Source organism: Chiloscyllium punctatum, chromosome 38, assembly GCF_047496795.1.
Source record: "Chiloscyllium punctatum isolate Juve2018m chromosome 38, sChiPun1.3, whole genome shotgun sequence".
NCBI lineage: Eukaryota > Metazoa > Chordata > Chondrichthyes > Orectolobiformes > Hemiscylliidae > Chiloscyllium > Chiloscyllium punctatum.
This window is the reverse complement of record NC_092776.1, coordinates 44,290,983-44,305,718: the sequence shown is the minus strand read 5'-3', so window position 1 is coordinate 44,305,718 and position 14,736 is coordinate 44,290,983. Positions and strand designations below refer to the sequence as shown.

Sequence of the window (14,736 nt, the reverse complement as noted above, 5' to 3'; positions counted from 1 at the left end):
CAGAAAACACTAGGTATAATGGGCCATCCTTGGGTTTGCAGCTTAATGGGGTGCTGCAAGGATCAGGACTTGGATCTGAGCACTTCAAAAATATAAATCAATGATTTGGAGTTGGAGACAAAATATAATATTTCCAAATTTGTGGATGATACAAAGCTAAGTGGTAATGTGTGTTTGTGAAGATGATATAAAATGGCTTCAGCAAAACTGGGAGAGGCTTAGTGAATGGATAAGAATCTGGCAGATGGATTATAATATTGAAAAATGGGATCATCCTCTTGAGTAGGAAAAACGGATGTACAGAGTATTTCTTGAATGGCAAAATATTAGAATGCCTATACCAAAGGACTCAGATGTCCTTGTCAATAAATCACTGAAGGCTAACATGCAGGTGCAGCAGGTTGTTAGGGATACTCATTGAATGTTAGCCTTAACTCAAGAAGATTGGAGTGCAGGAGGGCTGAAGTCTAGATTTGAGTGTATCTGAGCTATTCCAGCTCTAGAAGGTATCGGTTGGTTTGCTTATGTCAGGAAAGATGGTATTGCTTCTGAGGGAATGCAATGAAGGTGTAGAACTAAATTACTGCAGATGCTGGAATCTATACTGAAAACAACAAATGCTGGAGATCACAGCAGATGAGACAGCAAGCTAACGTTTCAGGTCTAGATGACTCTCCATAGCTGAAATAAAATGTGAAGGGGCAGCACTTGTGCTATAGTTTGGTTGGGGGAATGGGGGGAGGTATGGGGACGTGGATCCAGGGGTAGTGCATATCGGGTGCCGATGAAGTAAAGGTGATGTTAGTTCAGATCAAGGATCTGAAACAGTCTTTCCAAGTGAAACAGCATTTCACCTGTACCTTTTTCCAATCTTGTGTACTGTATTCATTGCACCCAATGTGGCTGACTCTACATTGGAGAAACCAAATGTAGACCAAGTGACTCTTTGCGCACAAACTGGAGATGTTCCACAAAACAGAATCCCGACCTTCCCATAGCCAATCATTTTAACGCAGCATTCTGCTTGCATGCCCACATCTGTCCTCAACATGCTGCAGTGTTCTAGTGAGTCACAGCACAAACTGGAGGAACAACATCTCCTCTTCAGACTCTGCACTTTACAGCCTTCTGGACTTAATGAGATCAACACCTGTTTAAATTGTGAACATTTTCTTCCCTTTTCTTTTAAGCGTGTTATCATGTTTTGTCACCAACCCCCACCCAACCACCAATCCCAGTTACTGTCCTTTCACGTCTGGCAGGAGGCACACCACTGTTCTGCCATTCTCTCTCCTATTCCAATCAGTTAATCTGAATTAACAATATCTTTTCTTCACTGGCACCCTACACCCACTACTCCCAGCTCTCTTCACTCCCACTCCCACACCCACCCCAAACAAACGATAGCATAAATGCTGTCCCCTCCACACTTGAGTCTTGATAAACCTTCAGAACTGAACATTAGCTTGCTCTCTCTATGGATGCTGTCTGACCCCACTGTGATCTCCAGCATTTGTTTTCAGAGCGTTCACCAAACTTGTTCCCAGGGTAATGGGAGTGCCCTGTGAAGAGAGATTGGGGAAATGTTTTGAGGAAAGAGTTGATCTCATTGAAAACTACCAAAAGCTTTGAAGGATTGACAGGCTGGGGAATCCAGAATCCGGGGAAATCATTTTTAAAATAACCAGAATACCACTTAGAACTGTGTTTTATTTTAACTCAGACGGTTGAGTATTCCAACGATTTACTATCTCAGGACTGTGAAGACTCCAGTATTTGAGAAGAGAGAGAATTTTGATCAATCACTGGTGTAAAGGCTTGTGGGGTTAGTGTGGGTTAAAGCATTGAGGTGTTTGATCAGCTGTGAGTGTATTCAATGGCAGAACAGGCTTGATGGCCCAAATGTCCTAATTTGCTTGTCTTGGTCTGAAGCCTGGGGCAAAGGGGTTGGATGGCAGGGATGTCTGTGTTGGTCTAGGTTGCAAAAAGAAAATGAGGCTTGAATTCATACTGAACTATATTTTGAAGCTTTGGCTTAAGAAGAACAATGCTATAAATCGGAAAAGTAAATGTTTAAATAGTAAACTGTTTTGAATATCCAATGGTTATAAAAATATTTAGTCAGAACTGGCTAAAAACCACACATCATATAAATAACTCAGTTTTGGTTTAATCTAAATTGAACTTTGATCTGTATCTCATTTCATTTGAAGCTGCTGAATTTGAATTACTCCAATCCAGCAAAGCAACAGGAACACGTTTCCAACTGATATTGAACCATATTCACAATTTTTTGATGTGGGTTTGCTCTGTGCAATTGATCACATTTGGGTGAATTTGGTTTTGCTGACCCTGTGCAGTTCTGCAGTATTAAGTATTTAATTGTCAATGATCAATCCCCTATGATGCCCATGAGTATTATTGATTTCTGTCTCTTTTTTAACATAGTTACCTGGAGTGATACCTCCAGGATTAAGGTTGTTGTCTATGCCTTTCTGGTATCAATGCAGTGGAGAAAGTACAGACAGCAGATCAGAGTCAAAGTGTGGCGCTGGAAAAGCGCAGCTGGTCAGGCAGCATCTGAGGAGCAGCAGAGTCGACGTTTCAGGCATGAGTCATGGAGATGTACAGCATGTAAACAGACCCTTCAGTCCAACCCATCCATACCGACCAGATATCCCAACCCAATCTAGTCCCACCTGCCAGCACCCGGCCCATATCCCTCCAAATCCTTCCTATTCATATACCCATCCAAATGCTTCTTAAATGTTGCAATTGTACTAGCCTCCACCACTTCCTCTGGCAGCTCATTGAGTTCTTCATTAGAGCACATGCTCAAAATGTTGACTCTCCTGCTCCTCAGATGCTGCCTGACTTGCTGTGCTTTTCCAGCACCACACGTTTCGACTGGTATTCGTGTAGTGTGTGCAACACTGAATCGTATAGAACTTGATGTCCAACTGTTGATTGCCTGACCTCCGGGTGAGTCGGGCAAAACTACCCACACGAGGTGTGTGAGCACTTCGGCTTTTCATGTTTTTGCTGTTGATCTTCAGCCATGTGAAATGTTTTAACTTTTCCACAAAGGTTAACAGATAAGCATTCTAGAATATTCCCCTTCGATTCCTACTGGGTAATAGCTCACCAGCCAAGATGTGGCTAAAGGCACTGATCCAGTGTATATTTCTGACCAATATTCAACTTCAGTTGGGTGGCAAATAGACTCTTTTTGTGTCCTACAAGTTGGTCCTGTTGCTATTTCAAATCTGTGAGAAACAAGTTGCAGTTTTCAAACACAGTTTGGCAGCGTGACGATGTTAAGATGTGCAGTCAACACCAGACATCCAAGAAAATTTAGATCTGCTCAAAGAAACTATTACCTGAAGCAAATGTCAAACTGCATTATCAGCATTGATTTGCCTACTTGAAAGGAAGAGGGAATCGAAGGCACAATTACAACTTGAAATTGTATGCAGCACCTTCAGTTTAAAAAAAAATCTTTCGATGCTTTGTGTCTGAGGTGTGCACTAAGCAGGGGGTTAAGACCAACAGAAGTTTTCCTTTCTTCTCTCCCATTTTTTTAATCCCACTTCCTTTTCCTTTCTTCCCCCTATTTCATCCTATCCCTCTTTCTCCCCTTTCCGTTTGATTGCAACAAGTTGTAGTCCCAGCACTGATCCCTGTGGAAGGTCACCAGGTACAAGTCACCAACCTGAAATACTTCTTTACCCCCACTCTCTGTTTTCTGCCTGTTAGTGTATTCCTGAAAAGAAATAGGCTATTTCAAGCACAGTGTCCTCTGATCTAATGACTTTTTTATTCTTGTTGAAAATCTTTTTTAGGAAGTCTAAATGCAACACGTCCATGAATTCTCCTCTATTAACACTGGCTGCGACTTCTCAAAGCATTTTATTAAATTTAGTCAGGCATGATTTCCCTTTCATGAAGCTCTGCTGATTCTGCTTAAATAGATGGATTTTCCCAATATGATGCTATTACTTAATTGATTCCAATATTTTTACAATAGCTGTTGGTCTAATTGGCCAATAGTTGCCCACTTTTTTTGCTTTCCTGCACTTTTTTGAATAGAAGTGTCACATTTAGTAGTTTTCCAATTCTCTGGTACTTCTCCAGAGTCCAAGAAAGTTTGGAAAATTACAACCAAAGCATTCACACACTCTCTATTTACTACTACTATTACGGAAATCAGGATACAAGCCATCAGAGCCAAGGCACTTGCCTCCCTTTAGCTCCGTTAGGATGTCTAATATGGTTTCTTTAGTGATGGGGGTGGTACCTAATTACCTATTCTTCAGTAATTAAATATTTGAAATATCTTCCACCATAAAAGTTTTTTTTAAAAAGGTCTTTAACTCTTTATTTTCACCATAATTATCTCCCGAGAATAATTTTCTAAGGGACGTATGTTCACTTTGACCTCGCTTTCATTTTATACTTAAATCTCTTGTCAGTTTTTATATTCCTCACTAGTGAAATTCCAGTTTATCAATCTTACCCGCAAAACAATTTTTCAAACATTCAAGAGCAAGATAGTTCCAGTAATTGAGCAGAGAATTTAAGATGCTTAACCGAATGCACTAAACAAATTTTCTGATGTTCACTTTGTGGTATGAATTCTGACCTGTGTCTAACTTGTAAATGAAAAGAGAACTGGCATTCTAATATTCACTTTAATACTGACATTAGTGCTAATCTGAATAGTTAGTGATCTCTTTTGTGAGAGGCTGCAAATAACGTTTTTCATAAATGAAGGGACCTAGGCGTGCAGGCACACAGTTCCTTGTGAGTGGAACTACAGGTAGACAGGATGGTCCATAAGGTGTTTGGCATGCTTGCCTTCATTGGTCTGTGCACGGAGTTTAGGAGTTAGGAGATCACGTACAGTCATACGGAACACTGGTCAATATGCTAAAGTGGTCTGTGTTCAATTCTGGTCTCCCTGCTATAGCAAGGATGTTGCTAAACTTGAAAGGGTTCCAAAAATTTTACAAGGATGTTGCCAGGTATGGAAAGGTTGAGCTTTTAGGGAGAGGCTGAATAGGCTATGGCTTTTGTCCCCTGGAGCATTGGAGGCTGAGGGGTGACCTTTTTATAGATGTCTATAAAATCATGAGGGGCATAGATAGGGTGAATAGCCATGGTCTTTTCCCCAGGTTGGGGGAGTCCAAAGCTAGAGGGCATAGGTTTAAGGTGAGAGGGGAAAGATTAAAAAGGGACCTGCGATGCAACTTTTTCATGCAGGGGGTGGTGTGTGTATGGAATGAGCTGTCAGAGGAAGTGGTGGAGGCTGGTACAATTACAATATTTTAAAGGGCATCTGGATAGGTGTATGAATTGGTAGGGTTTTGAGGGATATGGGCCAAATGCTAACAAATGAGACTAGATTTATTTGGGATAACTGGCGTTGACGAGTTGGACAGAAGGGTCTGTTTTCTCTGCTGCATAATTCTATTATTCTAAATGTTGTGTCTTTATTTTCTTAGGGAAAGCTTCAGATGTGGGTTGATGTTTACCCAATGAGTCTCGGCCCCCCTGGACCACCATTCGACATCACTCCCCGAAAACCCAAAAAGTAAGTTAACTGTATCAGTATCAATTTAGTCCATATTAAATCCATGTTAAGTCTTGGTGTGACTGTTGAGAATACAATGTATATTGTTTGTTGGCCTATGAAATCCATTTGTTGACTGACAAAAGCTGTTCTTTCCGGCACCTGGTCTCTTTATGCACGGTGTGTTTTGGGTGATAGGTCATGATTTTTTTTTCCTTCTTGAATTGTTTTCTATTGAGAAGGTGACTAAACAGATGGATGAGGGTAAAGTGGTTTATGTGGTGCACACAGATTTTGGTATGGCATTTTATAAGATTCCCCACAGTAGGCTATTGCAGAAAATAGAGGCATGGGATTGAGGGTGATTTAGTGGTTTGGATCAGAAATAGGCTAGCTGAAAGAAGGCAGAGGGTGGTGCTTGGTGGGAAATGTTCATCCTGAAGTTCAGTTACTAGTGATGCACTGCAAGGATCTGGATTGGGGCCACTGCTGTTTGTCACTTTTTATAAATGACCTGAATGAGGGTTTTAGAAGGATGGGTTAGTAAATTTGCAGATGACACCAAGGTCAGTACAGTTGTGGATAGTGTTTTGAAGGATGTTGTAGGTTACAGAGGGACATAGATAAGCTGCAGAGCTGGGCTAAGAGGTAGCAAATGGAGTTTAATGCAGAAAAGTGTGAGGTGATTTCACTTTGGAAGGAATAACAGGAATGCAGAGTACTGGGCTAATGGTAAGATTCTTGGTAGTGTAGGTGAACAAAGATCTTGGTGTCCATTTACATCCTTAAAAGTTATCACCAAGGTTGATAGGGTTATGATGACATATGGTGTGTTAGTTTTTTTTTGGTAGAGGGTTTGAAATTTGGAACCATGAGGTCATGCTGCAGCTGTACAAAACTCCAGTGCGGCTGCACTTGGAGTATTGTGTTCAGTTCTGGTCACCGTATTATCGAAAGGATGTGAAAGCTTTGGAAAAGTTTCAGAGGAGACTTAGTATGATGTTGCCAGGGGTGTGGAGGGAAGGTCTTAGGATAAAAGGTTGAGGGACTTGAGGCTGCTCTCGTTAGAGAGGAGGTTGTTGAGAGGTGACTTAATTGACACATAAGATAATCGGAGGGTTAGATAGGGTGGACAGTGAGAGTCTTTTTCCTTGGATGGCGATGGCTAGCACAAGGGGACGTAGCTTTAAATTGAGGGTTCATGCATATAGGTCAGATGTCAAGTAGTTTCTTTACTTTGAGTAGTCGGGGTGTGGAGTGCACTGCCTGCAACAGTGGTAGACTCACCAACTTTAAGGGCATTTAAATGGTTATTGGATAAGCAAATGGATGAGAATGAAATAGTGTAGGTTAGATGGGCTTCTGATTTGTTTCACAGGTCGGCTCAATGTCAAGGGCTGAAGGGCCTGTAAAGCACTGTTGTGTTCTATTGACGGCATGAAAAGGTGACATAGGTTTATATTTCTCACTGCCAATGTTTTGAGTTATGTTGATATAGTTTAAGTGCGATACATGTGTCTTGAAATAAGTACTAAGTCCTGAGTGATGAAATGGGAAATGTTAGATGCCATTAGTGGTTTCTGTCTTGTACAACATTTCCAAATGTTTTACAGCCATAAAGTCAGAGAAATGTACAGCAAGGAAGCAGCCCTTCAGTCAATTTGTCCAGACACCCTGTATAAACCTAATCCCATTTTTCCACCATTTGACCCATATCCCTCTGAACCCTTCCTATTCCTTATACCTATCCAGATGCATTTTAAATGTTGTAATTCTGTGTGGAAAAGGTTGCCCCTTAGGTGCCTTTTTGAATCTTTCTATCTCACCTTAAACCTATGCTTCTAGTTTTGGGACTCCCCCACCCCAAGGAAAAGATCTTGGCAATTAATTCTATCTATGCCCCTCATGGTTTTATAAACCTCTGAGGTCACCCCTCAGCCCCTGACACTCCAGGGGAAAATCCCAGCTTATTCAGCCTTTCCCTATAGCTCAAACCCTCCAACCCAGGCAACATCCATGTAAAGCTTTTCTGAACCCTTTCAAGTCTCGCAACATCGTTCCTTTTGCAGGGAGACCAGAATTGTGCACAGTATTCCAAAAGTGGCCTAACCCATGTCCTGTGCAGCTGCAAAATGATCTCCCAACTCCTATATTCCGTGCAATGACCAATAAAGGCAAGCATACCAAACACCACCTTCACTATCCTATCTACCTGGAACTGTACTTTCCAGGAACTGTGAACCTGCACTCCAAGGTCTTTGTTCAGCATCCCTCCCAAGGATCTTGCCATGTAAGTGTGTAAGTCCTGCCCTGATCTGCCTTTCCAAAATGCAGCACCTCACATTTATCGAAATTAAACTCCATCTGCCACCACTCAGCCTATTGGCCCATTTGACAAAGATCTCATTGTACTGAGGTAAATTTTTTGCTGTCCACTACACCTCCAATTTTGGTGTCATCTGTCCTTTAGCTAATTATGATTAGAGTCGCATTTAGTTGATTCCATTACTACTGAGCAAATGAACCCATTATGCTGAATGTGGTATGTCAAGGAAAATAAAGGTTAAATGTTCCCACCCAGTTTAGATGTGCTTTATATAGAGTCAGTTTTTAAGCTGAGTAGCATTTAATAATGCGGGGCAAGTTGCTATGGGCAAATTTCCATGTTGCAACAGAGGCAGGAATTTGGTTTGAGAAACATCAAATTGAAGGCTCGGTCGTGCACTTTTGAAGATGGATGGGGCTTTGTTTTAAAACGAACATTTTTACAGTGCATTGCCTGCTCTGCTGGCCCCACCATATCTCAAATTCTAAGAATGGGAGAGAATGGCGGGGGCATGATAAAGATAGGACTGGCCCATTTCACCTACAGCAGGGGTAGGCCTGTTCCAGTCGAGAAGCTCAGCAGCTTTGTATGTTGAGGAAGGGAGTGGGGTGGTGCGACCTCTTTGCAAAAGTACTGAGCCTAATATAGGGTAGCCCCGTAGCCCAAAAGAAGTGTCTTAATTCTCCTTTTACCTATCCCCATAACCTCTAGCCCCTCATCTGTCTCACCCAGGGCCTGCCTGCTCTAGGCAGTACCCTGGGTTTGCTGAAGTCTGGCCTCCTTTCATTTTGGGGCTGTCCATGTCCCTGCAGTGATCATGCTCATAACCCAGCACTGTTGGGCCGACAGAGCTGCCATCTAGTTGTATAAGCCAGAAGATCTCCTGAGGTGGAACCTGCTCCCTGAGGTACCACCAGAAGTTTCTCCCCTTTTTAGCTATCTACTCCGTTTGCACCTTTTTACATTGCATTGGGACCTTGTGTTCCAGAAACTGCCAGAGGCGCCCGACTTGAGTTTTCCCCATTCCTGCATGAAAATCCAAGCGCTAGCCGATGAAGAATGAGTTGATTCTGACCGGCTTGGCATCGCAGCACATTTGTGCTACAAATGGGAAATGGACCAATGCTGCTGTGCAATTAATTATAACTGGTAGAAAAATGGCAAGGTGAATATCTGATCTGAAATGATCTTGGCTTTGACTATGTTGTCTTCTCCTCCATTGTCTTGACTCTCCCAGCTGAGTTAAGAGCCTTGGAGAAAACAGTACAGTGAAACCTGAGTTGAAATTAATTGTATGAACACAGTGTGTCCAATTCCACATTGTTGTTTTGAAGGATCAACACCTGGATGTTTTAAATGGGCTAATGCATCTTTCAGACTAGTTAGAATGTAAAGTATTCACTGGGTAAAATCGCATGGTAATTGCTAAGATTTTAAATATGAGCTCCCAAATCCTTTTTATGCAAATTTTAAACAGCTAGTTGAAGAGAAATTTGGTCTGGTTCCCATACAACATTCAGCACTTAATGTGGTCACTTCATGTGGTTCATTTCAGGTATTTCCTTCGCTGTGTAATCTGGAATACCAGTGATGTTATTCTGGATGAAACCAGCATTACAGGAGAAGAAATGAGTGATATCTATGTGAAGGGGTAAGTAGGTAATTCTAATATGTTTTGGTGCGTAAGGGCTTTTAACAGGTGCAAAGCAACATACTTTATTTCTTAAAAGCTAGTCAAGACCTAATGTTTGATTTTATTGCTTCTGTTTACTACATTATTTACTGTGGCTGTACTCCTGTCAGATTGGTAGTGCAAGTGAAGTGAAGTTCATGGGCAGGCCAAATGAGACCCAAGAGATGACACTAATGCTTGGGCTATTACTTTTATGAATGGACTGATTGAAAGATTTGTAAATCTTGGAAGGCTCGTGATCTTGCTGACAGTTGCCATACAGTCAGTTCAAAAACACTGCAGGTGGGAGTTCTAGGCAAACGGTCTGAATTTAATTTCCTGTATGGACTTGCATATGTCCTTCAGGTATGTGATTGATGCTACCCAACAAAATATCAAATTGCTCAAAAGAAAATCTTTGCAGTCCAATCTCCAATATTGCACCTGTTTTGGAGCCTTGCTTACTGAAGTGAAGGATGAGTAGACAATAGATGCAGGAGTAGGCCATTCTGCCCTTCGAGCCTGCACCGCCATTCAATATGATCATGGCTGATCATTCCTAATCAGTATCCTGTTCCAGCCTTATCTCCATACCCCTTGACTCCACTATCTTTAAGAGCTCTATCCAATTCTTTCTTAAATGAATCCTGAGACTGGGCCTCCACTGCCCTCTGGGGCAGAGCATTCCACACAGCCACCACTCTCTGGGTGAAGTAGTTTCTCCTCATCTCTGTCCTAAATGGTCTACCCCGTATTTTTAAGTTGTCCTCTGGTTCGGCACTCCCCCATCAACAGAAATATGTTCCCTCCTGCCAGAGTGTCCAGTCCTTTCATAATCCTATACGTTTCAATCAGATCCCCTCTCAGTCTTCTAAACTCAAGGGTATACAAGCCCAATCGCTTCAGTCTTTCCGTGTAAGGCAATCCTGCCATTCCAGGAATTGACCTCGTGAACCTACGCTGCACTCCCTCAATAGCCAAAATGTCTTTCCTCAAATTTGGAGACCAGAACTGTACACAGTACTCCAGGTGTGGTCTCACCAGGGCCCTGTACAGCTGCAGAAGCACCTCTTTGCTTCTATACTCCATCCCTCTTGTTATGAAGGCCAGCATGCTATTAGCCTTCTTCACGACCTGCTGTACCTGCATGCTTGCCTTCATTGACTGGTGGACAAGAACACCCAGATCTCTCTGAACAGCCCCTTTACCTAATTTGATACCATTGAGGTAGTAATCTGCCTTCCTGTTCTTGCCACCAAAGTGGATAACCAGACATTTATCCACATTAAACTGCATCTGCCATGCATCTGCCCACTCACCTAACTTGTCCAGGTCACCCTGTAATCCCCTAACATCCTCATCACATTTCACCCTACCACCTAGCTTTGTGTCATCAGCAAATTTGCTAATGTTATTGCTGATACCATCTTCTATATCATTTACATATATTGTAAAAAGCTGCGGTCCCAGCACGGATCCCTGCGGTACCCCACTGGTCACTGCCTGCCATTTCGAAATGGAGCCGTTAATCACTACCCTTTGTTTCCTATTAGCCAACCAATTCTCTATCCAATTTAGTACTTTGCCCCCAATCCCGTGCACCCTAATTTTACTCACTAACCTCTTGTGTGGGACTTTATCAAAAGCTTTCTGAAAGTCCAGGTACACTACATCCACTGGATCTCCCTCGTCCATCTTCCGAGTTACATCCTCAAAAAATTCCAGAAGATTAGTCAAGCATGATTTCCCCTTCATAAATCCATGCTGACTCTGTCCTATCCTGTTACTATTATCCAGATGTGCCGTAATTTCATCCTTTATAATAGACTCCAGCATCTTTCCCACCACTGAGGTCAGACTAACTGGTCTATAATTTCCTGCTTTCTCCCGCCCACCCTTCTTAAAAAGTGGCACAACATTAGCCGCCCTCCAATCCTCAGGAACCGACCCCGATTCTATTGAACTCTGGAAAATAATCACCAGCGCATCCACGATTTCCCGAGCCACCTCCTTCAGTACCCTGGGATGCAGGCCATCAGGTCCCGGAGACTTATCAACCTTCAGACCTAACAGTCTCTCCAACACCAAATCCTGGCAAATAGAAATTCCCTTAAGTTCAGGTCCTTCAGCCACTGTTACCTCAGGGAGATTGCTTGTGTCTTCCCCAGTGAACACAGATCTGAAGTACCCATTTAATTCCTCTGCCATTTCTTCGTTCCCAGTAATATATTCCCCTGCTTCTGTCTTCAAGGGCCCAATTTTTGTCCTAACCATTTTTTTGCCTTGGACATACCTAAAAAAGCTTTTACTATCCTCCTTTATATTCCTGGCCAGTTTACCTTCGTACCTCATTTTTTCTCTGCGTATTTCCTTCTTACTAATCCTCTGTTGTTCTTTAAAAGCTTCCCAGTCCTCTGTTTTCCCGCTTATCTTCGCTAAGATGTCATGTTTTACAGGCTTCTGGTTATGGCACCTTCTTCGCCCCTTCCCCTGCCACTGCAGGAATTGCAAAACCTGTGCCCCACACCACCTCCCTCACCTCCATCCAAGGCCTTAAAGGAGCCTTCCACATCCATCAAAGTTTTTTACCTGCACATCCACCATTATCATTTATTGTATCCATTGCTCCCGATGCGGTCTCCTCTACATTTGGGAGACTGGACACCTCTTAACAGAGCACTTTAGGGAACATCTGAGGCACCTACACCAATCAACCACACCGCCCTGTGGCCCAACATTTCAACTCCCCCTCCCACTCTGCTGAGGACATGGAGGTCCTGGACCTCCTTCACCGCCGCACCCTCACCACCAGGTGCCTGAAGGAAGAACGCCTCATCTTCCGCCTCGGAACACTTCAAACCCAGGGCATCAATGTGGACTTCAACAGTTTCCTCATTGCCCCTTTTTTCCCTCCCCACCACCCCCCCCCCCCCCCCCCCCCCCCCCCCACCTCGCCCCAGTTCCAAACTTCCAGCTCAGCACTGTCCCCATGACTTGTCCTACCTGCCTATCTTCCTTTTCCACCTATCCACTCTACCCTCCTCTCTGTCCTATCACCTTCATCCCACCATTTCCCCCCCCCCCCCCCCATCCACCCATTGTACTCTATGCTACTTTCTCCCCACCCCCACCCTCCTGTCTGTTATCTTTCCACCCTTCAGGCACTCTGCCTGTATTCCTGATGAAGGGCTTTTGCCCGAAACGTCAATTTTCCTGCTGCTCGGACGCTGTCTGAACTGCTGTGCTTTTCCAGCACCACTTTAATCCAGAATCTGGTTTCCAGCATCTGCAGTCATTGTTTTTACCTGTTTGTGGCAGAGCACTAACTTGCCTCAGGAGGGGATTGTAACTTTGGATTCGAGCTCTGATTGCATCCCTTTCTTGTCTAGCACTGTGGGTCAGAATTTCTTTGTTTGTTTAGAAGTGGGCATTACTGACCAGGCCAACATTCGTGGCCCATTGAGTTGCCTTTTGAGAAGGTGATGGAGAACTGCCGCATTCTCCTTGTATAATTAAGGATAGTGTAGGGCTTGGATAGGAATTGGCAGGGATTTGCTTCCCTTGTTCTCTATCACCGAGAAGGACATGTTTGGAGGGTGGTGTTGAAAGTGTTAGAAACATAACCGTGTAGGAACAGATATCGTTTTGCTTATTTTAGCATATGTACGATCAAGTTAAGTTGAAGGTTAATTTGAATTCATTTTCAAATAGTCAATATAAATCGCATGCATTGCTATAGAGATTAAGATCCTGTGTAATACTGGAGAATTTATGATTATGGTTATCACTGGATATAGTTATCGATTTGTGATCACCTCTTTACAAAATCTTTGCAATGTGTACCGTACCCAAGAAATGGCTCCTCAACATTGGTTAAGTTTGGGCTAATTCCATGAATTAAATTGTCTGAAGTCTTTCAGAGCTTGTTGCTATGATCACCTAAAAGTTGTCTTTCCAGTCATGGGAAGAGCTAGGAGTTGGTTAGCTCAGTTGGCTCGACCATTGGTTTGCAGTGCAGAGTGACACCATCCATTAGGGTTCAATTCCTGCACTGGCTAAGGTTACTATAAAGGACTCTCCTTCTCAACGTCTTCCCCTCACCTGAGGTTTGGTGACCCCCTAGTTAAACCTCGACTAGTTGTGTCTCTACTAGTTGCGACCAAAATTGACTTTATTGATACAGCTTTCTCATCAGCCATTTAGATTACTATCTCAAAACATGAGAAAAGCAACTATAGTAAAGTGAGGAGACTTTATATAAATTAACAAATTTATTACAAATCAGTAACTTTCATCTTCTATAGTAGATCAAAAACCTCAAAAGCCAAAGCCATGTCTTTGGATTGAAGACATGTTACTGGTGCCATTCAGTCCAGCAGAGAGTAAGTTACTAGGGAGCACAGTTCAAAGGTTATAGGTTGATAGAAGGATTAGAGGGACATGAAGAAAAGAAGGTGGAGGATGTTGAAATTCACTGCCTAGTTTGGTTGATAGAGAAACTTTTTTTTTTACTTGAAAAATCATTTGATGTTCACCATCAGGAAACACGATTTCAAGTCTGTACCTCAAAGGGGCCATGTCTGTGTCATAGAGATGTACAGCATGGAAACAGACCCTTCAGTCCAACTCGTCCATGCCGACCAGATATCCCAAGCCAATCTAGGCCCACCTACCAGCACCCGGCTCATATCCCTCCAAACCCTTCCTATTCATGTACCCATCCAGATGCCTTTTAAATGTTGCAATTGTACCAGCCTCCATCGCTTCCTCTGGCAGCTTATTCCATGCATGTACCACCCTCTGCATGGAATAGTTGCCTCTTAAGTCTCTTCTATATCATCTTCTCTCACCATAAAACTCTGCCCTCTAGTTCTGGACTCGCCAACCCAAGGGAGAAGACTTTGTCTATTTATCCTATCCATGCCTCATGATTTTATGACGTCTATAAATCTCCCCTCAGCCTCTGACGCTCCAGGGAAAACAGCCCTAGCCTATTCAACCCCTCTCCAACCCTGGCAACAGCCTTGTAAATCTTTTCTGAACCCTTCCACATTTCACAACATCAGTCCAATAGGAAGGAGACCAGAATTGCATGCAGTATTCCAACAGTGGCCTAACCAATATCCTGTAAAGCCGCAACATGACCTCCCAACTGCTGTACTCGAT

General features: G+C 43.0%; 1 protein-coding gene across 2 annotated transcripts in view; it reads left to right on the top strand.

The window, feature by feature from the left end:
* Nucleotides 1-14,736, top strand: part of LOC140463572 (myoferlin-like) — a 231,721-nt gene that overhangs the window by 161,664 nt on the left and 55,321 nt on the right. For both annotated transcript variants that reach the window (XM_072557752.1, XM_072557751.1), the window contains 2 exons: nucleotides 5,505-5,593; nucleotides 9,454-9,549. In XM_072557752.1, the coding sequence (XP_072413853.1) occupies nucleotides 5,505-5,593; nucleotides 9,454-9,549 (185 nt within the window). The remainder of the gene's footprint in view (nucleotides 1-5,504; nucleotides 5,594-9,453; nucleotides 9,550-14,736) is intronic.